This window comes from Onychostruthus taczanowskii, unplaced genomic scaffold (genome assembly GCF_017590055.1).
Source record: "Onychostruthus taczanowskii isolate IOZ18803 unplaced genomic scaffold, ASM1759005v1 scaffold15, whole genome shotgun sequence".
In the NCBI taxonomy this organism is placed as follows: domain Eukaryota; kingdom Metazoa; phylum Chordata; class Aves; order Passeriformes; family Passeridae; genus Onychostruthus; species Onychostruthus taczanowskii.
In genome coordinates this window covers 2,160,316-2,185,142 of record NW_024498685.1, presented here as the reverse complement: position 1 = coordinate 2,185,142, position 24,827 = coordinate 2,160,316, and the positions used below count along the sequence as shown (strand labels likewise).

At 40.1% G+C, this 24,827-nt stretch overlaps 1 protein-coding gene across 1 annotated transcript in view; it reads right to left on the bottom strand.

Annotated features, from left to right (window-relative positions):
* Positions 1 to 24,827, bottom strand: part of PTN (pleiotrophin) — a 77,654-nt gene that overhangs the window by 10,580 nt on the left and 42,247 nt on the right. The window contains exons 2-4 of the mRNA XM_041398708.1: positions 13,208 to 13,317; positions 11,558 to 11,731; positions 10,341 to 10,502 (exon numbers count right to left, since the gene is read on the bottom strand). Coding sequence (XP_041254642.1) covers positions 10,341 to 10,502; positions 11,558 to 11,731; positions 13,208 to 13,316 — 445 coding nt within the window. The 5' untranslated portion in view covers position 13,317. The remainder of the gene's footprint in view (positions 1 to 10,340; positions 10,503 to 11,557; positions 11,732 to 13,207; positions 13,318 to 24,827) is intronic.

Sequence of the window (24,827 nt, the reverse complement as noted above, 5' to 3'; positions counted from 1 at the left end):
ACAGCCACTATGCTCCCCTCTGGAACCAGTGCACTTCCAGCAAGATCAAAACCAAACAGCCCTGTAGGAGCTAAGTGTGTCAATGCACAGGCACTGGATTATTTAATCCTTCATCACCAGAATAACCCTACTAATAGTCACAAGACTTAGAATTATTCACAGGATTAAAAACTGGTCATGGATTAGCAATAGACCCACTTTCTGTGGGCCCAAGATGACCAGTAACAAAAATTCCAGTCAGGTTCTTAGCGAGTAAACAAGTTAATTTGATTAGCAGAACTTTCTCTATGCAATTTGGAATTGCAGCAGTCCTCTTCAAACAGTCATCTTTATTCCAGAATCTCATTCTTACTATGCAAGCAGCAAATGAAAGTAATTCAGCTGAGGAGGAGCCACACACCATTTGAACCAGTCTTAATGTATAAGGCACAAAAGGGAGGTAATTGCATTTTAATGGAACTCAAGCTTTGTAAACTGAGATTTTCAGGTCTTTATTTTCATTTATTGAAAAGAATGTAACAATTCACTCATGGCACTGCTGAACTTCTGTGCATAAATATCAAGCAATGTCCCCAAAAGCCATATAAATAATACAAAATAGTAAAAGCTGTGCTGATAGAAGGTTAGAGTAAAAAAGTTCCACATCAGATTTTCAAGATGCAATTTTCCCAGGGCCTAGCACTCATTCAGTCTTACCAAGCTCAGAGGAAGGCATATTTAGAAAGGCCTCTCTACCTTTCAACTGGAGCAAATTTTCCAAACCACCAGGTTTCTATGGTGGTAAGGGGCAATGGTGCCATGGGGTGCAGGGAGCTTCTAAATTTTGGGGATAAAATGCCTGTCCCTGTGGAATGGAGAAGTCTTAGCTTTTGTATAATCTAGGATTTTATACCTTGGAAAAAAATATCTCACAGAGATTCACACTCCTGTCTAGGAACAGAAACTGTATTATCCTGTGATTTCCAGGACTGTAAAAGTACCTGGATTTCTGAAAACCATTTAAACATAGTATTTCTATTTCTTATAGAGGAAGAGAACTTTTCATGGCTATCTAAATAGTTTTCTTCCTTTTTTTCCTGTACTATACAGCATTTATGTATTCCAAATAGTTTAAGAAGGAAAAACTAACAAAAAAACCAACTTTGCTCCCTAATGAATTCTTTTGAAAAGCCTCTTTCAGAAACCCAGTTCTACTGGATGGGGGAAAAAAGCAATAATCTACCAGCTGAACAGCAGCAGAAGGCACCTCTCCAATCAATGACCCTGATGTAACTTTTACTTCATTAATAGATTAAAATTGGTTACATCACTTATATTTTAGCCTGTGCTCGTTACCAGCTTTCTCTAGTTATCTGTGTTCCTCAATTTCTTCACACTTGTGCTCACTCCTCTCCATCAGGTTTTTTTCTGCTTCTCACTTTGCTGAAGTTTTGTTTTGGATAGACTTTCATTTGTTCCCAGCAGAACGCAACAATGATTTGATTTAGACCTAAAGGCTGCAGCTGCCCCATTGAAGTCAGAAAGTCATGCTGCAAAGTGTGTTAGGAATGGGGAATAGCCAGATTTATGCTGGTAACAAAAACTAACATATCTGACAAAGGAATGGAACCAAGTCACCATTCACAGAAAATGTGTCAATTTTTCTTTCTCATTAGCATTGCAAGAAGAAATAAATGTAGAGGAAAAATAATCCAATTTGTTCTAAAATGAGCCACAAAACTCTGAAATTATCTTAGACAGTCAGAAGCCACTTCTTGAATCTGACATACTGATGTAAGGCCTTTAAACCCTTTCCTTTAACGTCCCAACTTAAACTAGTGAGGAATTACAGGGAGCTTTTAAGAGAGAATTTACTGAAACCAAGGATTTTCATCAGAAAGGTTTCCCTTTGATGATTTTCTTCCTTCAAATATTTGGGAGAAAAAGTTTCAAAACTGCCTATGCAGAGGCACTCAAAAGATCACAAAGACACACACAACTTCTGACTTTTTTCAATGGCCTAATAGTCCAAAGGCAAAGAACATGAAAGTTTCATCTGATTTTCTTTACATCTGTGTTAACCCTTAAGATGTTAGATCTTAAGAGTTAGTATTCAGAAGATTGCAATGAATAAACTTTTCAAATCAAGGCTGTTTTGCAACTGGAGTCTGCTACGGGGGTCTGGCTAACACTTTCAGAAGTAGTGCACTTTGCTCTTCCAGTTGGCTTCTCATCCGCCTCGGGTACATTCACACTGCTGCTTGTGTAGGGTAGGGACTTTCTCAGTGCTCTTCATCACGTTCTGAGCTCAGCACAAGAGGGACACAGTCCCATCTGGCTCTTCAGCCCCCTCCCTGTCTATGCTGTACACAAGATCCCTCTTAATGCCAGCAAGACAGGTGCAAGCACAGGCTGATACATTTGGGGTTTACTCGCTGCATTCACATGTCTGCAGGAGACTGCTGGAGACAGAAAGCTTTAATAATCCATTGGAACTTTAGTATATACCTATACAGAAAATTATTTGTGGTCAATAGAGACCAATAATGTCAATAGAGAACCTATTTTATTCAGTTAGCTCTTGAAAACCAGGCACATGCCCTTCTCAGCTGTGCTTTCTGCATCTGCCCCAGATGAGCTCTACCGTTGGGGCACAGGACATGGGGCTGGCTTTGATCAGTGCTCACCACTCTGCAGAGTCGCCCGCAAAAGTTTTGCAGTAAGCACAGACAGAAGGAAAAATAGAGATATGGCAATGTGGAAAATGAGATGGAGGGATAAAAAAGGAGGTGGGGGGAAAGAGAGCTTGAAAGGAAAGGAAGTGAAGAAATAGAAAAGAACAGAACGGAAGGAACAGGGCTTTCTGTGTCACTGCTGGGAACAGTAATGAGGGTGAGCATTTGCTGATGGCATACCTTTTATCACAGCAAATCCCATAGCTTAAGGCATTTTCATGGTTTAAGGGCACTAACTAATGCCAAGGAGGCTGGGCTGCTCTTATGAGCCAAGAAAGAGAGGCAATGAGCACATAACAGAATTGACACACACGAGGCTATTTAAGCTTTCACCCAGAAAGGTCTGCATTAAACCCTAAAAGAAACAATGTTAAATGAGAATTCATCAAATCCAGGTCTTCATATTTTGGGACAGCATAGAAAAACAAAAAATAATCTGAAATACAAACCTAGGGGTCAGAAAAACATGGATATTAAGGTTTCCAGGAAACACCCCAGTGTTTTCCTTTTCAAAAACACCTATGAAAGCTGCAGAACAACTAAGAACGGCAAAATATTTAGTTTTAAAAAAAATTTCTTCTCTCCCTCTCCTATATGCATTTCCCTCTCCCTGGAATTAGGGTTGTGTCAATCAGATTGATATTGTGCTATGATCTGACAAGGCATTCAAATTATTTATCCAAACAGTAAAATTTTTCACAGGTACGAAAGCAATCTCAAGGGAAACTACAGCACAAAGCCTCCAAGAAACATAAGGAAATGGAAACAGAAAAGCAACCATTAAAAGACATCCAAACTTTATTCGTTATAGGCTGCACTGGCAGCTTATAAACAGCTTGAGGCTGGTCCACACTGTAAGCACCATTGTGTTTTGTTTTTCTCACATAGCTTATTCTCATTCCCACTGAAATTGAGAAACATCATATTTCCTCCTGTCACAGCAGCAAGGAGCCAAGTGACAGAGTCATGTCTCAGAGCCTGAAGTTACCAGTGAGTTTTACTTCACCTTGAAACACAAGCCTTGTCCTCAGACTACCACTGGGAAACACAACCAAGCATTTAGTGCCCAGTCTCGTCCCTCTGGACCACTATTTCTTGTCTTGGTTTTCACATTTCCCAGCACCATAAGGCATAAATTATTCATGGCAAAACTGCCTCTCACAATGTTTATGCAGTGCTTAGTACAATGGCACCCTTTTTCGGCTGGGGTCTCTGGGCACTCATGCAATACAAATAATCATGATGATAGCAACAATAATAACAGCCAGCTATGCTTTTCCCACTGGCCACACACTTCCAGTGTCCTGTCCCACAGAGCTGAGATCACTGTATTCCACTACAGGCTCCTGGTCAGTGCCAGGGGTCATTCTTCAGTAAACCTGCCTCACCCTTTAGAACAAGAGAAAAACCTCCCAATTTTACCTTTCAGGTTTTTCTTTAACTATCACAGCTGTTTCCTAATATGAGCAAATCCCTCATTTTTATAACTAATTAGTTTGAGCAGATTCTATTATTCTGCCTCCTGTAATACTAATTATGACACTAGCTGCATGCCTGCACGACTAATGAGTTACATTAAAGCTGGGGAATTCTAAAACCTACAGAGGGAGATACAGCATGACTGCAAAGCCAAAACAGGAGACACCAGCATCTTTCAAACAATACAAAATCACAGTCCAAACAAGTAATTTCCTCTCAACAAGTCTATGTCCCCTCCTGCTGCTTTGTGCTGTTGCACAAAGGCAAAGTTGAGGGAGAGCACCCCAGAAAATGCAACTTGTCCAACATGCAAAATGAAGTGGTCCAGTTTCATCAGTGCAGCACCCAGTTTGTCTGAGGAACAAATGGAGAGAAAGTCACTCACACACCACTGTCAGCTCCTTGCAACAACCAGCAGTCCAGTCATCCTGCCAAAGCTGGTAAGTGTGCTCTGGCAGCACACTGCAAGTAAGATGTCCCCCCAACAGGTAGGAATCTGCCACTGGCATGCTCAAAAACCACAGGCTGTTTTCTGCTCCTGCCAGCAAAGTAAAGACAGGGACACACCTGCTCATTAACACAAGTCCATCTCTATGGTTTGACAAGAAGCTTTCTGAGAAGACCCAAGATAAAATGGTGTTTAATGCTGATGGGAGTCCACTGAGATGACTGACATAAACCAAGGACCCTGATTAAAGACTGAAGTTCAGACACTCATCTTGAAGCCAATTGTTACTTTCTGATAATTTTATTTACATGATAAATGGGAGCAGCAGGGACTAGTTAACATGCCTGGACCCACCACTGATACTTAGTCATTCTGGGAAATCATTTTGCCTTTCTGACTTTCAATTACTACTTTTCTTCTAATTAGACTTCCTGAGCTCTAAGGAGTGATAGCAGGATTAGCTAATTGCTGCCTGTAAAGATATACAGTTAAAAGAAACAAGGTATGGCAGATTATTTATACTTCACTCAACTCTGAAGTAAAACTCTTCAAATTATATGAAATTATTAAAAATATAGAGTGCAGTTCATTTCATCCATGCAGTAGCATGTACACCATGCCAAACACAGGGAATTGTACTGACACCTTGCTATGCTCTCAAATGCTAAGCCTGATCTGAATCATACAGAAGAGATTACAGCCATTAACAGCTCAGTTAGGTCTTGCCTTTATGTGAGAAACCTTTCCAAACATTGCATGTTGGAGGATGTGATCTCTGGTCGGCACCCCAATTACTAAAGACAACAGTGGTGTGAGCAGTGTTAATATTTGCCAACCTTAGCACATATTTTTCCTGTGTGGCAAGGACTGAGCTGAGCCATGACAAAGTAACTGATAGATGTGATATACTGTAAATTGATAAAGAGTTGGGAAGGGAGAGTTATTAAAAAGAACTAAATACAGCCAGGTGAAAAAGTTATCAGAAAGGAGCAAAATTCAAAAAAATGAAGGGTATATTGTAAAAAAGGCAGGCAAACTGCTTATTCTATTCAATTTTATCTTAATCAGAAGACTAAATATCTGAAAGTACAAGAGTTACGGGGAGAGAGAGAGAAAGAATGAGAGTGACGGAAAGAGCGTAGGAAGAAATAAAGCCCATCAGGCAACCCAGCTCAATGAAAAGAAATTCCTCCTCTCTTAGCAGTTCAAGAAAAACGTTTCCTGAATCCTGACAATCCTCCATTCTTCTGCTTTCTGGCTGGCTGGAACCTGAACAAGCATCAATCAAGTTTGGGTGGGTGTGAAGCTGGCCAGATGGAGGATGTCGGAAGCGTTTTGTGCTCCTCAGCGCAAGCTGGACATTAGAGCAGCCACTTGACAGAAGTGCCCGAGTCTGTCACATCTGTCAGGACAGTTCAGGGAGACCTTCAACATCACCAGCGTTGCAGACACTGATTACAATATGCAATTGTGTGTGCTAGAGAAGAAGTGCCTGCCTCCATTGGGATTTTTTGATAAAAATCATCCTTCCATCCTTTCTAGACTTCGTCACAGGCTTTCTCACGACCTCATTTGTGGACCAAATACACAACAAACCGTGGTGCCTGGGACATCACTATCACATTGCTGACTATCACAATCTGCCTGCCTAAATGTAGAGTATTCAAGAAGGAAAGATGTTTTTCATCCTGTGTTACCTACACTTTAACCCAGCAGCCCAGCACCAAGCCACTGTCTTCCAGTCTGAGAGCATGTGAGCAAAACTATGGAGAAAAGAGCTTGTCAGGAAGCCAGGTAAGATTAAAATTCCTCTTTCATAATCCGCTCTCATCCTTAAAAAAAGTTGTAATCCATAAGACAGCTGACATAGACAAGTTGCTAAGAAGAATTTTTTTAGTTTCCAAAATAATGGAAATTGCTTAAAAAGGTTTTAAGCTCTTCTATGGATGCTTACTAAACATAAAAGAAATCCATAAAAACACTTAGGTTACCAGTTTATGAAGAAGAAATTGATTCCCAAAGTTTATGAGCATCTCCTGCTTTAACTTAGCACAAGTTTTGTCAGAGATCATAGAAGTCCTGGAAAACCAAACTATATTTTATCAACAAATCTGTAAAATTATAAACCCTGAGATATTTTTTTGCAGGTATGATTTTCCTTTCTGTTAAGAATAGATCCTACTCCTATGAACAGCAGTAATTTTTTAAATCATTAAGTGAGAGGAGGGAGACTCATCCTATCAGCAAAGCTGCCATATGTTGATGGGCTGGAAAGGTGGATAAGCAACAGTAGAGCAGCATCTATACTTAAGATCCATCAACTGGCCTTTTCCTCAAAGAGCAGAGAAGGTGAGGAAGAACTTCAGACACCACATCCCATGAAGGAAATGTGTCAGGTGAAATTTGATGCACAATGCTTCATTGGTCAGGCCTAGACAAGATAACCTGTCCTACCCACACAATTCCTGGAGTTCTTAAATAATCACATTAATTATTACTTTTTTTTAAATTAGAGAGAATTTTGAAGGTCTCAGATACTCCCCATGCAAACAATGATCAAAATTAAAATTATATTTAGCTAATTTAGTGAGTGTAATTAACAATAAGAACAATGAACAATAAGTGGGTGTTCTCTGTAGAGGACGTGCTTGGAATACTGTTTACATTCCAGTCTCTCCATAACAAAAACTCTTTTGCAATAATTGAAGGAATTTAGGTAAGTCCAGTAGTGAGTATTCTTACACCAAGAAATACTTAAGTCAGAAGCTTTAAAAGATGGCAAGCAACAAAAAATTAAAAGAAGATATATAAAAGTACCATTGATTGGAGAAGCTAAATAGGGGCTTTTTTTACTGACCTCATTTATAGTATGAAATCAAAAGGAAAATGGATATAATGGAGAGGTTACAAATACAACCTAATAGAATAAAAATTTCACCTCACTGGAAAGGGGGTTAGTCAGGAAAATCACAAAAATAACACTTTTCTGAATACACAGGTATTTTTCAGTGCAATATTTTCAGTCAGTTCTCATCTGCTTTTGGTGCTCTCAGCGTGTTGCTGTCAGAGGGGCATGCATCTCTTGAAGCAAAGACCAGAGAGGTGGCCATTCACAGTAAAACAGATTCCTGAAATGCTGAGCCCCTGGCTGACTGCTCTGCTGCCAGAGCACCCAAATGCCAGCAAGCCCCTGCCCTGCTCAGCCAGGCAAGCCCAGTAGGAATGGACAGCCCTTGATCAGCATCCACAGATCTAGTTGGATATCAGCACAGACCTTTCACGCTTCAGAAAATGACCTGCTGCTTCCAAGTAATGCATCATGGGCTTTCTCTGTGATACTCTTGAGGCACTGATGCAAAGTTAGGGGTGAAAAAGGAGCCTAATATATAACTGTAGACCATTTGAAGTGCTCAGGCTACAAGTCAGTTCTTCCCATTTCCAAATAAGGAAATTTACTAAGATTCTAGCTACAGAATGAATGCAGTTTAAGTATTTTCCTTTACCTTAGTTGTGGGTTTGGACTTACCTCCAACCTGTCATTTCCTTCACCTCAGGACAAAAAGAAATACTCTCATTCCAGCCAACATGCCAGCACTCTGATTTTTAACTCTGAAATGAAGTTCAGTGGGGCAAAACTTTCCACACAGAACTAATCTGCTTGACCTAATTTCTTCCTCTAGTTCCTCCTTCTGGTGCCAACACACTGCCCAGCGTAGCTCCCGTGTAGTTATACCCACAGATCTGCAATATGGACTTAGCTCTGAGCCCAGGCAGGCTGCGTGTATGTGACTCCCATGCCTGCTGCTTCTACTAATGCCAAGAGCAGATGAGTGAGCAGGTGGCATGCAGGAAGATTTCTAATGCAGATCAGGAGAGCAGAACTGCCCACAGTTATTATGATTAAAAACCCACATTTGTACCTATTTCTCTTTTTGCATTCCTTCAAATCAAATAAAGCCAGGTTTCGTAATTAAGTCAAACCCCATAACTGGTTGCTGCAGTCAGTCCCAATCCAATTTTCAGTCTCAGCTATAACTCACTCCTAGACTCTAGAATCAGTTAAAGTTGACTCCAATCCAGCAATTTCTCAAGCTCTGCCTTTAAAACTCTAACTCGAAAATGAGCCTGTACCACCCAAGAGCACCGCTCTCATAAAACAATGCTGCATCAGTGCTCTGCTTTGTCCCCTTCTCCCCCTGTTCTGACAGCCACTGACAGGATATAGATATATGACTCAGTGGCAGCAGGACAAGGCAGAGGCTCGAGGGGCAGAGGCCTTCTGGCAGCACAATATGAAGCCTCATTCAGTAAACTCCCAAAGGCTCCTTAGGCATGGAATCTTAGTGAGAAAAAGAAAACAGCAAAAACATGAAAAAAAATCCTGCCCCCCATAATAAATAATAAAATTACTAAATAATAAAATTTAACTACTAAATAATAAAATCACACATCTCAAAGCCCTTCCTGCATTCCCATCCAATCACTTCAATCCCTAAATGATGTTTATTGTCACCAGCTCAACCAACTCAGGTGGTCTCTGAAAATCTAGTTGTAACTTTACTGCTCCACAGCCTGTCAGTGTCTGCACAGGTTCTGGACTTGTCTAATAACTCCATGGATGGTGCACAAGGAAAACCAGTCACATGGATGGATGGATGCATGCATGCACACACACATGCACACAAAGTGCCTGCAACTTCTCTCATTGCTCAAGCAGAGCAGGCCACCTGCAGGTACTCCTCTGATCAATGGTGCACCACAGCCCACAGTTTGAAAATTGCTTGTCCCAGGTGCACCTGTCACACATAATCACATTTATTTGTATTGCTACCCAAGTATTCAGGGCCTGGAATTTGTCAAACCCTGCTGGTTTTAAGTAAACAAATGTCAGGGTAGCATAGCTTTTATAATCTACTTAAAACACATTACTTTTGTATCTCAAACAAGATCTCACAGTTTTAGCTCCCACTATAAATCATCCTATAGACATAGCACCTGCTATTCCAACTAAAGAGTACATTAAAAGGTTTTAATGATTAGAAAGAAAATAAATTTTTCTAAGGGCCACCTGGAAACACAAACGCAGGGCATATGTCTTTCTGTGTACCAGGAATTATACTGTCAGTCACACTATAATAAGACATATACATTCTGTACTGTTCTTCCTGCTATGTTTGAATAATGAATAAACAGCCCCATGGGTGCACAATATTTTCATATTTCAGGGTGCAGTGAGAAGAATATCCTTTCAATGTAATGTGGTCCAGAAGGAAAACAGTCCTTTTTTTCAACTAGTCATTAATCAATACCAAAGACAACCTATATAAAAGATGTCTTTATTAAGGGATATTATTTCATGTTATAATTATTATTCTGTTCCCATTGACAAGTGAGTTACAAAAAAAAATGTTTACTCTGGAAGTCTAGTTGTGTAAGCAAACTGGTAACAGTACAGGTGTTCTAAAGCTAAAACTGGAGCTCTAATCTTCAGCTTACTTTTCAAGCATGAGACAGCCTTGACTATACAGCTCAGGAATACTCCCTGTCTGAGCCCTGACAGAGAGGAGCAGCGCAGAGCTGAGGAAAGGCCATGAAAGTGCAATATCCTGTACAACTGAGCTCCCACTGAAGCATGCAGGACACCGCAAACCCAGTGGTTTAAGTGAACTATCATGCAGCTTCCAGCAAATGGAATTTACCTTGAGGTTTGGGTTTGGTAAGCTTCCCACAGGGCTTTGAGATAGTGACAGTCTTCTGGCAGTCAGCGTTATGAAGGGCTCTCTTCAGGTTCCCAGTCCGAGTCTTCAAGGCTGTGTTCAAGTCACACTCTCCCCAGGCCTGGAACTGGTATTTGCACTCCGCTGCAGCAAGGAAAAAAAAGGCAAAATTTAAAACACAATGACTGAGCATGAAAACAAAAATGCTGTGAGTCTAATAGGATATCACAGGCAGCTGGTGCTTACAGACAAAAAGATGTGCAACTGAAGAAAAGAATCCCAAGAAAACTTTAAAGATTATTTGTGGTGGTAATTGCAGTCTCACCCCCTCCTCAGTGCTTTAAAATTTAATCTTCTTGCTTTCGCATGGATATTGCATTTTTTGGCATATAAAGAGAAATCCATTCAGCTACGAATAGGAACAGCAGCAACAAAAAAAAAAAAAAAAAAAAAAAAAAAAAGAAACAGCAGTTTAAAATGTCATTTACATTCCATATCGTTTCTCCATTTGTGTGACACCAGAGGTTACCAAATAAAGTTTGAACAGTTTCTAGAATGCACGTGCACCCATAAACTTCTCAAGTCTAAAACTGCAGTGTTTGTGATTGTGTTGGTAAGGTCACAATAATTTCAAAATCATGCAAGATGTTTCCTAGAAAAAAAAGCCAAGTTTGCAAGAGTAATCAAATTTGACTTTTGGACAGACATCTTGTCCAGGACAGATCCAACAATCTTCCCCAATTGGTACGCACGAACCTTCTGAAGTGAATGGTAAAAATGAAATACACTGGTCTGGAATGATAAAAATACACTGGTCTTCACTCCCTCCTTTCACTGCACACACGGGTAGCCAGTCCCCCACGCTCCACATCACACATTGTAAAGCCTGTGACAGCCATTGCAGAGGTTCACAGCTGTGAACTTGCACTACAGCCCTAAACAGGGATGAACACCGCAGACCGCAGACTTCAGCATGCAGGAAGGCAGAGTTTGTAGTAAGTTAGTTATAGGGACTCTCTGCAGAGGAACTCTGAGGAAGCTGCCTTCTGATGCCCTGCATGTTCTAGCTCTGATGAACCCGAAATGCAGGACTAACACTTTCACATAGACATTCGCAGAACTAAACAGAAAAAACAGGCTTCCTGCTCCATAGTCAAAATAAAAACCTAAGAAAAATCCCTTAAGAGAGGGGTACTGACCTCCAAATTGCTTCTTCCAGTTGCAGGGAATCTTACACTTCTGAGTCTTGGTGGTTTGTTTGCACTCAGCTCCAGTGCGGGTGCCCTCACGTGTCCCCAGGCCGCAGTCACCATTGGTGGGCACGCAGACACTCCACTGCCATTCCCCACAGTCAGACTTCTTCGCCTTTTTCTCTGGATGAAGACAAGAAACCAAGCAAGAGAACTTCTCAGTACCCAAAGCCTACGGAGAAGTTGCCTAAACTTAACCAAATTACAGCACCTGGAAGGGTGAATAAGGAAGACATTCATAACACCATGGCCTTAAAAGCAAAAGGTCTGACATCCTCTTCACAATTCTGCAGAGACAGGTCAGCCTCTTTGAGTCCAAAGCAGGATGAGCATTCAAACTCAGTCCCACTGCCATGTTTACTAGTCCATTCAGATAGTCTCAAGTGGATTCTCATCTTTAGAAATCTAAAAACCCACATGGATCACTGACCGAAATATGTAGAATGGATCTCACTCAAAAAGCTCTGTCTCCAGTAGCTGGTGGCATGCAAATATCCTCAGTTCCAGCTGAAGCAATATACACTAAACAATGAGAAATGTATGTGCTGAAATAGTGTATCAGAGGATTTGAGCACCTCCAGGAAACAGCTGTGGGATGCAAACTTTTGATTTCCTATACTGTGTCACATTTTATAACAGAATACTTCAAAGGCAAAGGAGCTACATGGAGAAGTGTACTCGAAGTGCTGTTAATTCAGGTGGGTTTGTTGCTCAGCGAAAAAAGTAAGGATCATGATTTAATTTAGATCCTTAAAGAAAAGTCTTATGAGAAAAGATAGCAATGTTATCAAACCCAAGGATTCACAAAAATAATTACTTAGGTCCCTAAATTATCACAAGTAACTGTAAATATACTTATATAAATTTATTTTTTTCTTCTAGGTCTTGCATGTTTATGCTACCATTTTCTCATATTTCCACAAAGCCAAAATGGTTAAAAAGTTCCCTTTTTTTTACAGGGAACAGTAATCCTGATTTACTCACAGTTCATATTATCTGGTATACAAGTTGCCTGAAAATAATAAGACTTTAAGAAAAACACCAAAAAATACGGTCTTTAAAAAAATGTCAAAACTGAGTTCAACAGATATGAATTTTCCACCCTGGGCCAGTTTCTCTTATAATGAAGTCTGAGTTCATCACTGACAGGAAGCAACTACTGCTGGATGTCTGACTGTCTCTGCAGCAGCGGGTTAGTACAACTCTTTGTCAGAGGATTTCCACATCACACAGCATCAGTGTAGTACTGTCATATATAACACTGAGGAACTGACATAACTGCTTTTCATCACTCCTTTTTGGCTCCCCCTAAGTCAAGCATGAAACTATTCATGGAGCACATTTTAAGCTGCTTTGCAATATCCACTGTGTGATAAACCAAGGACTCCAGTCTCTGGGGCTGTCAATCTTCCACTTGACATGGAAACCCCTTTCTGCTTCCCTATTTAACAGAGAACAACATGCCACAGCCAAAAATCCTACCCTGATGTCAAAAGGTTAACAAATGACCTGATTTCATAACAAAACCAGAAGCATCCGACATTCTCACACACATGAAATCTGTCTTGGGGATTAACCCTGAAATAGACTGGACCTTACCTGGTTTCTCTTTCTTGCCAGCCTCAGTGGTACTCACAGCTGCCAGAAGGAAAACGAGTGCCAGGAGGGCAGCTGTGAACATTCGACGTTGTTGTTGTTGCTGTTGCATTCTGCGTATCAGTGACAGAAAGGAAAAAAATGGTTAGTGAGACTGTAAAAAGTGGGACTCCAACTAAGCATTTTTGGGAAGCTCTGCTTCAGGACCACAAGATACACGCAGGTCAACATAATTAACTATTGCCAGAATGAGCAACTGTCTCCACTCCAGAGAGAATACGAAGATTTTTAACTATTTTCCAGCCTATGTAACCAAATCCCTGATCTACAGCACTGATGTTACTGGAGGAGTTGTGCCATGGGAAGTTCTGTAACTACTGCTTGTCTTCTAGAAACCTGTTAGAGAAACAAGGATCCTGACAGGTCTGGAACTCCTCTCCTCTTTTCTGACGTCTGACTGTGTAAAAATAAGCAAAACATACACTTCATTTTTCACTTTACCAACTCATATGAAGTAGGGAATACTTTACTGTCCACATTGCAAGGGTTGAATTTCTTATTAGGCTTAGGTGACAATTGAAAAGAGCTTCTTTCACAAAAACTTATACAGGTGATATGTGATGCATTATCTCAATTGTCATGGGCATGTTGCTACATACTTCTTCCTTCCCCTCCAATTAGTGTCTCTTCATAATACAAATTAAGCTAATTGCTTGAAATGCAAAGTAGGCACAGAGATAGGACTTGCACACACTGCTAGAGGCTATCCACAGCGTGCTAATAAACCCAAAATCTGGATTTGGTAAGCAAATATTCAAATACAAAAAGGTATTAAATACATTTGCTTGGGATTGAAGCATCATTCACTAACCGGTCACCAAAAACCATTCTGAGCTTTCCCTTTCCCATTTCTATAATTTGCACTATCTCATTTTGGCACTATTTACCAGAACACAGGGCCTTCAACACATAATTTAAAAATAAGCAACCTTCCCCTTTCCTAAAGACATTTCTCCAGCAGGCAGCTAGGCTCCAAGATAGTGGACTTGAGATTGCTCGGGTGAAAGGAAGGTTTCTCCAATCTTTTTTTGTTTTGTTTTTCTTCAAACCAGGACCCATGACATTCATGTTACACCAGCCTTCAGAGGAGGGATAACAGTGCCACTAAGTCTTTAAAACTCAGCTAGACTGATATTTACAGAGTTTAATGGCAGCCTGATCTCATTCTGCTGAGCACAGCAACCATGGAGGAGAAATATTTCTCAACATGAACAAAGAACAAAATGTATTTGAAATTTAATTTGGCACTCCTCAGTATTCTCTGCTGGCAACCTCTTGCCCAAATGCAACATAATTATAATTGACATGGAAAACAGGAGAGGAATCCCAAACATGGAGACTTTTAAGTATCTGGCTTTAATATCATTCTAGAAGTCAGATGAGACAACTTAATAGCTGTGTTGAAATAAAGTTCATTTGAAGACTGCAAGAGGCCTGGCATTCAAATATCTGAAAGAGCTGTCATTAGCACCAGTATAATTTATTTCAAAAGAAAGTATCATTTCCCATGAAGAAGAAAGGACCACCGTTGTTTCCAGCAAACTCAGCCCAGAGTAGAGCACGTGAGTTGCCAGACAGTTTGGGTTTGTTTTTCCTTTTCTTCTGCTGCATGTTTCCACTCAGAACCTCGCATGTTTCACAGAAAATTAATTAAAAAAATTAAATAGATAAATAAATACATTAAATAAGCAATTAAAAACTAAATATGCAACCTGCCTTTCAGCTCAGGTTACTTCAAAAGTAAATTTCTTTTCCACAATCAAATGACCACCTCTTTCGTGAGGAAAGGCTAAGAAAATTGTGTTTGTGCAACCTGAAAAAGATAAGGTTTGGGGTGACCTAATTGCAGCCTTCCAGGACGTGAAGGGAGCTCCTGAGAAAGATTAAGAGAGATTTTTTACAAGAGCATGTAGTGACTGAACTAAGAGGAATGAATTAAAATTGAGAGTAGGGTTAGATTAGATATTAGGAAAAAATTCTTTACTGTGACTGTGGTGAGGAGGCACTGGAACAGCTTACCCAAGGAGGTTGTGGAAGCCTCATCCCTGGAAATGTTCAAGGCTAAGCTGGATGGAGTGCTGAGCAAGGGGTCTAGTAAAAAGGTGTCCCTGCCCATGGCAGAGAGCTGAGTTAAATGATCCTCAAGGTCCCTTCCAATCCAAACCATTTTATGATTCAAACACAGTTGCCATACTATTTAGCTTACCCAAGGAGGTTGTGGAAGCCTCATCCCTGGAAATGTTCAAGGCTAAGCTGGATGGAGTGCTGAGCAAGGGGTCTAGTAAAAAGGTGTCCCTGCCCATGGCAGAGAGCTGGAGTTAAATGATCCTCAAGGTCCCTTCCAATCCAAACCATTTTATGATTCTAACAGTTGCCATACTATTAAAAAACCAAACTCCACACTCAGTCCCTTGTCTCTTCCTTTGGGGGAGCTTCTCCACCAGTAGCACTGCACATCCCCTAACACCCAATTTTCACCATCATTTATCTTCTCACTTAATCTCTTCCAATCAGCTTTCCAGAATCCTTTGCTGAAGGATTAATTTCATGGAAGCACATAGAGCAGGAAATAAAAACACTCTCTCAAGTCACTGTCTGCCGGGTGTCAGAAGCTGAAGCAAAGGCAGCACTAGTGGTTTTACTCTGCAGGATGCCACCAAATACAAGATATGGTCACAGTTTTAGGGCTGTCTCCTACATCCTTGCTGCCCACCCCAGGGACCTGGGATGTGGTCACACATATCCCAGAGGCTCCCCAGTCACTGGGAATCATGGATAATTGTTACTAGGGAAGCTGCCTCATGTTAAGTTGAAAGGGACTCAAATTTAAATCAGGCTGACATTCTTTTCAGCAGAACAGATGGGGAAAATAGTTAGGTTTTGGAGTCTGAAACATTCCAGAAGCCCTATAAACAAAACCCCACAGAGCCTTAATATAGCATGTTTTCCTAAGACTCAAGACTCCCCTACAGCCAAAACACTTGCCAAATGTCTAATGCAAACACTAAACCTGCAGAGATAAAGATATTTTGTCTCTCTGCAGAGACCCAGGCTGCTTCCTGAAGTGCCTTTCCTATATCCACAAGTGAAAAGCCATGTTGTACATATGGAGACTTTGCCTCACACCACACCAACACCTTGAATATCATGTAACGAGTACGACCACAGAAAACCATTTAACTGTTTTGCACAGTTTGCATGGTAAACAGCAAAGGTGGGTACTCTCACAAAATTACAAGCAGCCCATATGTAGTACTCACAAAATAGTAGGTATTTTTCCCACCTAAAGACCAGAAAATACCAGCAAGTATGCGAGTCCAATGTTCAGGGTTTTTGCAAATATTTTACTTGCCAGTTACAAGATAGATTAAAATAAAAACTCACCAGACCAGACTTGTTTCTTCAAACAATGTATTCTACTGAAAATAACTGTGTCTTTTTTTTGGTTTACTTTTTCAAAATTCAAAGTTCTTCCTTTTTATTAGATTATTTGATAACATTTTTTGTTCAACCATTGATTTAAAGAACAGCCAGAACTGGTAACAGCAATGACATAAAAAGTGTTACACTATATACAAAATGGACTCCTCTTGGATATTTTGATTTTTGTAATGAGCCCTCTGGCTACATCAACAATAACAAGCAAATCATGCGCCATGAGAGGGAAGCCTCTCTATAATCCTGCATGACAGCTCCTAAACAGAGCAAGGTGGCAGCATTTAAACAAACGGCAGGGGTGTTTTACAATCACAGAAAGACAAAGAAAAAAGTGAAAGAAACAAAAGAGATTTTTGAGGCATGGGCTACTACAGGAAACTTCAGAAGAGAGAAAAGGTAAAGAGAGAGAAAGAGAGTTTAGAACAGTTTAAATGGGAAGGTGAAACAACATGAAGAAAAGAGCAATCACATAAAGAGCACCAAAACAGGAAAGATAGAAGAGAGGAGTGGTTAATGATAGTTAAGCAATAAACCAAAGAGTGTTAAAAAAGCATGAAGTGTAAAATGAAGGGAGAATTGAAGACCAGTTGAGATACACCATGGCAAGCAGCTTCTTGCAGCAACAATAAGGCATAGGAATTACTTCAGGCTTACAGTTGATTTCACAGTCAATCTCTGCTTGGGAGTAAAAAATGAAAGGAAAATTTTAAAATGGCAGGCAATCAGAGAATTAATGGCTTAATCAACCATGGTTTCAATTACATGTTGAGCCTCAGAAAGATAATCAGGCAGAAATCACTCCATGGCTGCAGTTTAAGGGACTTTTTGAGCAGAGCTTGAGCCTCCCACTCTGAATCCCACACTACCCTCAACCTGATTTTACAGTCTCACTCAAGTGGGCAGCCCAAGGCAGCACAGACATTTCCATGTTGTTCTTAGACCACTGGATCTCTGCTAGAGCAAGTCAAGCTTGCCAGAGTGACTCAATCTGCACTTAGACAATTAAATTACACCCAGGTACTCCTGAATCTGAACAAGTCTTTCCTGAACACAAGCATTCAGAACAAAGCAGACAACTTTGGATGAAAGCTCTATTGGCGAGCAAGAGTTAATTTTTCCTAGCCTGACTGAAGCTGGCATATGCAACACATCCCAGCATCACATATGCCTTTTACAGGTGGCTTTTTTTGCTGTTAATAACTTTTATGCACAACCCCTTCCCTTCATCTGTTCTTTACAAAGCAACTGGCAAGGTCCCAGATTATAGAAGCAAGTATTTCATTATTAGTCCATATGAGTGCAATCTACCACTCTGAACAATCAGGTCTTTTCACATTATTCTAACAACCTGTCCATATCCTCCAGCTCTTCCAAACACCAGCTGTGTTGATGACACTGCTAAGATGCATCTATAGCAACACTGAAGGTATTGCCTTTGCTAATGATGGCCCACGGTCTTTGGAGACAGTTTGCCAGGGCTCTGGATCAAGGCTTGTCAAAGTTTGCCCTTTCTGAGCATTCCTTGTCCTATTCACAGCTTTGTCACATTTACTTTAGCTGCAACAGCATTTCTTCCAATTGACCAGCCAGCTGTGGCTGATTTGATTTACTTTTCTTTGTCATTGTATGGAGCCACACAGGTTTTGTGACTCTATTATGATAATATCTTATAAAGAAATGCAGGGCTGGTATGTTAGCAAAGGCCTTGAGAAGTGGAGACAGGATATGGTGCAGAGGAATACAGATATGGAAGATGCGAGATGGGGCACCAGCTTATCAACAGAGACACAAACACTTGTTATAAACAACTGTCCCAAGGTCAGATAAAGAAATTCAGACATGGACCTGGACAAAACTGGATAGAGGGGTAAGAAGGAGACAGCAGAAGTAGTTTCCAATATACCTGAAAGGTGTCATCTGTAGGAAGTTTGGATATAACAAGACTGCAGACCAATGAAGGAGAGAAAGGTATTAAAGCATGCTAGCAAACATAAAAAAAACCTCAACGCCAGGGTGATCCTCGAGTAAGGAAAAAGAAACCAGCAACATGAGCATCCTCCTGGACAAGGACCCCAGAGGATGACAGGTCACCATAACCATCTCTACCACCCACACAAGGAAATCACCAAGCTGAGGGCTAAGAAGAGCTGGGGAAGGGTCAGCCTAACATCAGGAAAAGCAGTTGAATCTAAGTGTATTTATAACAATTTAACTGGTGGTGGTGGTGGCATTGTTGCCAACATTATTATAACACCTGCATGGATATAATATTTTTCTGCAATAATTACATCCACACTAATAACAATCCTTGGATTAAACCACTAAGACTTAAATTATACTAACAGTAAATCTTTGGCTCAATATAACTATATAAAAAAAAAAAAGGTATGGTTCCTCTTTTGCAGTAAACAATATTTTGAGCTATGACTCCCAGCTTCACACACTATTATTTTCATTCCATGACCACAAATGCATCCCAGGTGCAGACTTAAGAAGTTCCTGCAACCCATTATTTTTCTTCAAAACACTGCTCAATTTGAGTCCTCTTTAAACTCCCTGTCCACTTTAGAACTAACTTTTGCATTAATCCTTCTTTTTTCCTGCTTGAATGAATAATTTCTCATCAAGTCCCACAACAAATACTCTAATAAATTACAGTTTGATTAGTGCCAGATTAGTCACATCTACAAAATCAGTTTTTAAATGAGCTAGTTTGGGACATCAGTCTCCTTTCAGTAAACACATGCTGTGTTTAATGAAACTTAATATTTAATTCCAGTTCTTAAATTATTCTCCTGTTCAAAATGTGCTCGCTTGGCAGTCCATTGAGGGCAGATGTCTGTAGCTACCTGGATCTGCTTCTTTTCCTCTTCTTAAATGTAAATATTTTATTTGCTAAACTGCAGTTGCACAACAGCAGGAAATAAATTTTTTCATGGTTTAGTGGTCTTAATGAATCTGAAATGCCTCATGCCATTTTTTACAGTAGTCAGAGATGAAAACACAAGTTTTCTCTGTAAAAGAGAAATTAAGAGCAGTTGGCTCTTGGGAGTTTTAGCTCAGAAACACTTGAAGAATCTTTTGCTTTCTCCAGGTCTTTATCTCATTCACCACCCACTGCATGGCCCTAATGTCCTACCTGATCTCCCATATGGAGAACTGAGGCAAAAGCTAACATGCTTCTGGAGCCAGACCTTTATGAGCCATATTCTTCCAGCTGCAGCGTGTTCCCTCTTCCTTCCCACACATACACATTTCCTTTGTTGACTTTATTTGAACTAGTAGGGAAATAAAATTAAAAAGCAAGATTTGCTCTTTGTTGCCCTTGCAAGATTTAAGCCAGCTTAGTTTTTGGTGAGTCTCAGCAGTCTTCTGTGTCTGGACTTTCAAGACACTATTTTACAGGATGATCACTGCCATTTTTTTAGATTTCTGCAAGCTCACAATAGTGCTTCTGTGGGCTGATAGACATGTTAGATATAGAATTCCCAGTTAGATATGGAATTCTGCTCTACACTTCCCCCCCCCCCTCATTTTCTTGAGGAAATAAATTTCAATTTTATTTATAGCTTGATACAAAATGAATTTTAATCAGTCCTTTATTAAAAAATTTGCATCAGTCCAACACAGATCATCAGTTTAGCTGATTTCACAAAAGCCAGCTCTTAAAATTTAAAACTTCAATCAGATCTATATTCAAGCTCCTATGCAACATAAAGCAAATCAGCTTGCTAACACTTGATACAAATGGTTATTTTTAGGAATAAACTTTAAGATGAGATATAAGATCATACTGAATCACATTCTAAAATAGCTCAACTTTTTAGAGTTCTATATTAGGTAGTAAAGAAATCACATCAACACATTTTAAAGCCTATTACTATTAGCACTTTTTACCTTCTAATTTAAGTTGTGAAAGATCAATCTTTCTGTTATGAAAGATCTCCTTCTATTTTACCTGTGCATAATCAGACAAGGGCTTCTAACTGAAGTTATCCACATCCAACTTTGGGATGACACAAAGCTCGTAGATGTTTTTCCATACTCCTCCAGGATAAGATTTACGACTGCCTTACGTACCACAGAATCACAGAGTTGGAAAAGACCCATCAGGACCGTTGAGTCCACCTCCTGCCCTTGTACAGGACACCCCAAGAACAACAGCATGTGCCTGAGAACATCGTCCAAGCACTTCCTGAGCTCTGTCAGGCTTGGTGCTGATCCCATTTCCCTGGGGAGCCTGCTCAGTGCCCCACCACCCTCTGAGGGAAACACTTCTTCCTGATTTTCCAACCTAAACCTCTTCCAACCAACTTCAGGCTGTTCTGTAGAGCCCTGTGCCTGATCACAAGAGTGAAGAGAAGCGGTACCTGCCCCTCCACTTCCCCTCACTGAAGACCACAATGAGGTCTCCCCTCAGTTTCTTCTCTGGGCTGAACAAAACAAGTACACCAATAGCTTGCTTTTATTTATTTATTTAGTGTGTATCATTAATTTCCAACTATATTTCCTTTGCTGTGGTTTCTCTATTTTTGGAACCTTTTCTCGACCTTCAAGCTCTGTTAACCAGTCATGACTACCACTACAGAGTGTGTGGGGGCTAACCCAATAATTTTCATTTGCAAGTACTACACCTCTTTCCAGCTTCTCCAACTAATTTCCCAGGCCACCCACACCTGATATTTCTCTCTGTTCTCACTCAAATGTGTTTCAGGTTCCAACTTTTCCTTAACTGCTTTCCATCCTGACTACTGTGGTTTATAATCCAATTTAGTTCTTTGCCTTGTCTACCCTGCCATTGTAGTGTCATTCCTTTATCCAATGCAAAATCTTTATTTACCTTAGTTTTCCTTTCTGAGTATGAAAAGCAGACAGACATCACATACATTTCTCTGTATACTTTTTTTAAGGGTAAAGCTCACCAAACTCTTCTCAGAGCTCAAAATCTTGAGTCTCCATCATTTTATCACACCTTCATGGACCAAAGAACTGTTGTGTTCATTTAAAACTTCTACTATAGCCTTCGTGATCTAAGTCCAAGACTGAGCCAAGATTTAAAGAGAGAACGAACCTTTAATTATAATAACTGACTGTTCAGCCAAATGGTCTCTCTCTGGCTGAAAAAAACATGTCTTAATCTCATTTATAACAATAGCGATCTTTCAGAATGATTTTGTTAAAGAAAACCTACTATGAATATGACAAAATAACGAGTTTTCTTCTTTTGACAAAGTAATTAATGAAATTATATTTTATACTTGGGTAGGTAGGGGTGAGTGGATGGATCACTGTATCAAACACTCCCCCATATTAATTCAGAGACCTGCAGCCACTGCATTTCTGCCCAAAGCAAAACCTTTGTGCTCATTTTTCATACTTCTATGACTTTTCTGAGAGGGTTTGGTTTCCTCTTGCCCCATACTAATGAAATTTTGGCAGCTCCATCGCTAACTCCAAACACTGGATGCCAGTACTCCGAACCTGTGTGCTAACAAGACAGTTCAAAGCCATGTAGGAAACTGAAAATAAGCCCCCTGCACTTCAGCCCTGGAGCAGAGCCAGCATCCCCCAACAACAGCCTTCAGGTCCCCATTTTGAAACACACAACCCAGTGCAGCTGACTGGTCCTCCTGTCTGGGAAAAATGGTAAGAGAATCAGGGAGTTTCAACTAGCAGCCACTTTTCAGCTTTCCTTCTTTCCTTTCTCTACCTTGCTTCCAGCTGGGGGTAGAGAGAGGGGCCACCACACATGGAAGCAGCTCCAGCAATGCTCTCCCTGCAGGCAGGAGGGAAAAAGCTGGCAAGCAGCAGCTGGCAGGGAAGAGGCAATTGCTTCAAGGTGAGCCAGTGCGGGAAAGAGTTGGGTAACTAGCAAATTTTTCTGCAGTACAGTGGCAAATTTGGAAAACATAAAATTGAGTGTAACTATCTGTTTGTGGCTAGAGATCAGCCAGGGAGATGTGAAAAAGCTCTAGAAGGCTAGAATTATATTTGGCAAACTTTCTGTATTTTTTAAACCAGCATTTATGTTCAGCTACAGCACAGAGTACCATAAAAACAAACAAGAATTAAACAATTAGCTAAAAAGGAAAAAAATCATAGCATGACCCTTCTGATGAGCCCAAGTCAAACACTTCATTTCAAAAATTGCAGTGTGCAGCTCGGGGACAACATTTTTCAACATGTAACCAATTCTATGTTCTCTTTTCAACGTGGGCATTATTAAGGGTCAGAAAAATGAGCAATGAAGCCAGCGAACTATGGCAATGCCATAAAAAGAAGTAGGGAATCAAGAGTTGCATGCCTGAAGAAAATTACTAACATGCAAACAACAAACAAAAAAAAAGGCAAAAAACAAGGACCTATTAACACATCCCATCTAGTTTTGTTCAAGTAAATAAACCAAAGTAATTAGTTCATTTGTGGATAACAGTTCCCCTAGTCTTTGATATTTGCTTAGCTGATTGCATATTTGTCACTCACATCAGGCTAAGGCAAACACACATACTGTGGATGTTTTATATTTCTAGTTCCCCAGACACAAATGAATAGCTCAAGTTGATAACAGACACCCCTAGGTACATGAGTTCTGCCTTTAAATGCTGAGCATAATTTAGACTGATGCAAGACTCAAGAAAATGGATGGTACAAACAAACACAGATGGAACATTTCTTTCATTTTTCCAAAATGTTCCATGGGAGAGCATCAGTTTCCACAGGACAGTAAGTCTTTGAAAGCATTCTTATGAATTAAAAGAAATTTATGTATGTTTTTTATAAGCTCACTACTATACAACTGCAGTCCCTTCCATTAAAAAAATTAAATAATCAAATAATAAATGTGTAAATAATTCTACACAAGCTATACAGAGGACCCTAATGCTTCTTTTAGCTGATCAAAGAATAATTAATCACTTATAAAAGGTGTCATTTTCAGGGGTCAAAATTTAGCATTCATGCAGTGCAGTTGTGAACAAGACATAATGGTAGCATATAGTTTCTCCCTCAAAGGAAAAGTGTAGTAAGTGGAAACATAGTTCTAAACAAACACATCAGGCAGCACCTTGATTAAAAGGCCAAAGAATTAAAAATCTGGAGTGCAAACGGTCAAAACTTTCAAGGGGATTAAAAATGTTATGCTTCTCACTTTCCAAACCTCCAACATGAGATTTTTAAAAAGTGGTTTTAGTTTTAGAAAGGCTAGGGAACACATCTAATATTTCCAAGCAGTAATAACAGAGAAAATACCCAACTAACAACCTAGCAACAACAACAAAAAAAGTCCATTCAGTATCATAAACTGATGTTAAGAAACCAGCCATGTCTATAAAGAGATGAAAAAAACATGCTGTGCTTTCAAAAAAAGCATTACATTTCTTTAATGCAAAAGGGCTGGTTGCCATTTTTTCTGTTGGTCCCCAGTGAGTGTACAGAGATCATTTTCTTAGCCCTGGACTTCAAAAATTGTCTTAGAAATGAGATTTTTGAAATGAACATTGCTGTTGAAATCAGTTTCCTCTCATTCCCTGAGCTCTTATTTTGTTCTCATCCACAACCCACACATTTTCTCTCTTTTGCTCTTTGTGGGTCTGAGCAAGTCTGAATTGATAACTAATACAGTTCTGGAAATTCCTCTTCTGTTGACCTTCCACTCCTAGTGCTCCAGCTGTGAGGCTGGAGAAACAAAACAAAAACCCAAACCGACTCATATTTCAGTTCATTCTACTATATTTCCAAATCTTAACTGAAAAAGACATTTTAAGCCACTTAAAATGTTACTGCAATATTTTTTCCCTCCCTGCTCTTCCCACAACAATCACGGCTTCCATCTCGGTATCGACAAAATCACCGTGGGTTTCTTAGACTTTCATTTCTCCAGGACTAAAGGTTAGACGCTCCTGGATCTGCTCACCAGGAACACCACAGGAAACTGACCTGCATTCCCTCCAAAGGTTTTCGTTTCAGTGACAGTGAGGCCAAATTTCTGACTGAACTCTCCTGTGCATCCTCTGCATCACTGTTTCTTTCCTCATGCTGTGGTCAGAAGTACCACAGCGACTGGTAAATCCTCTCTCTCTGTTCCTTTTCGACTCTGCTCTCCCAAGGTGCAAAAGATGTAATTACT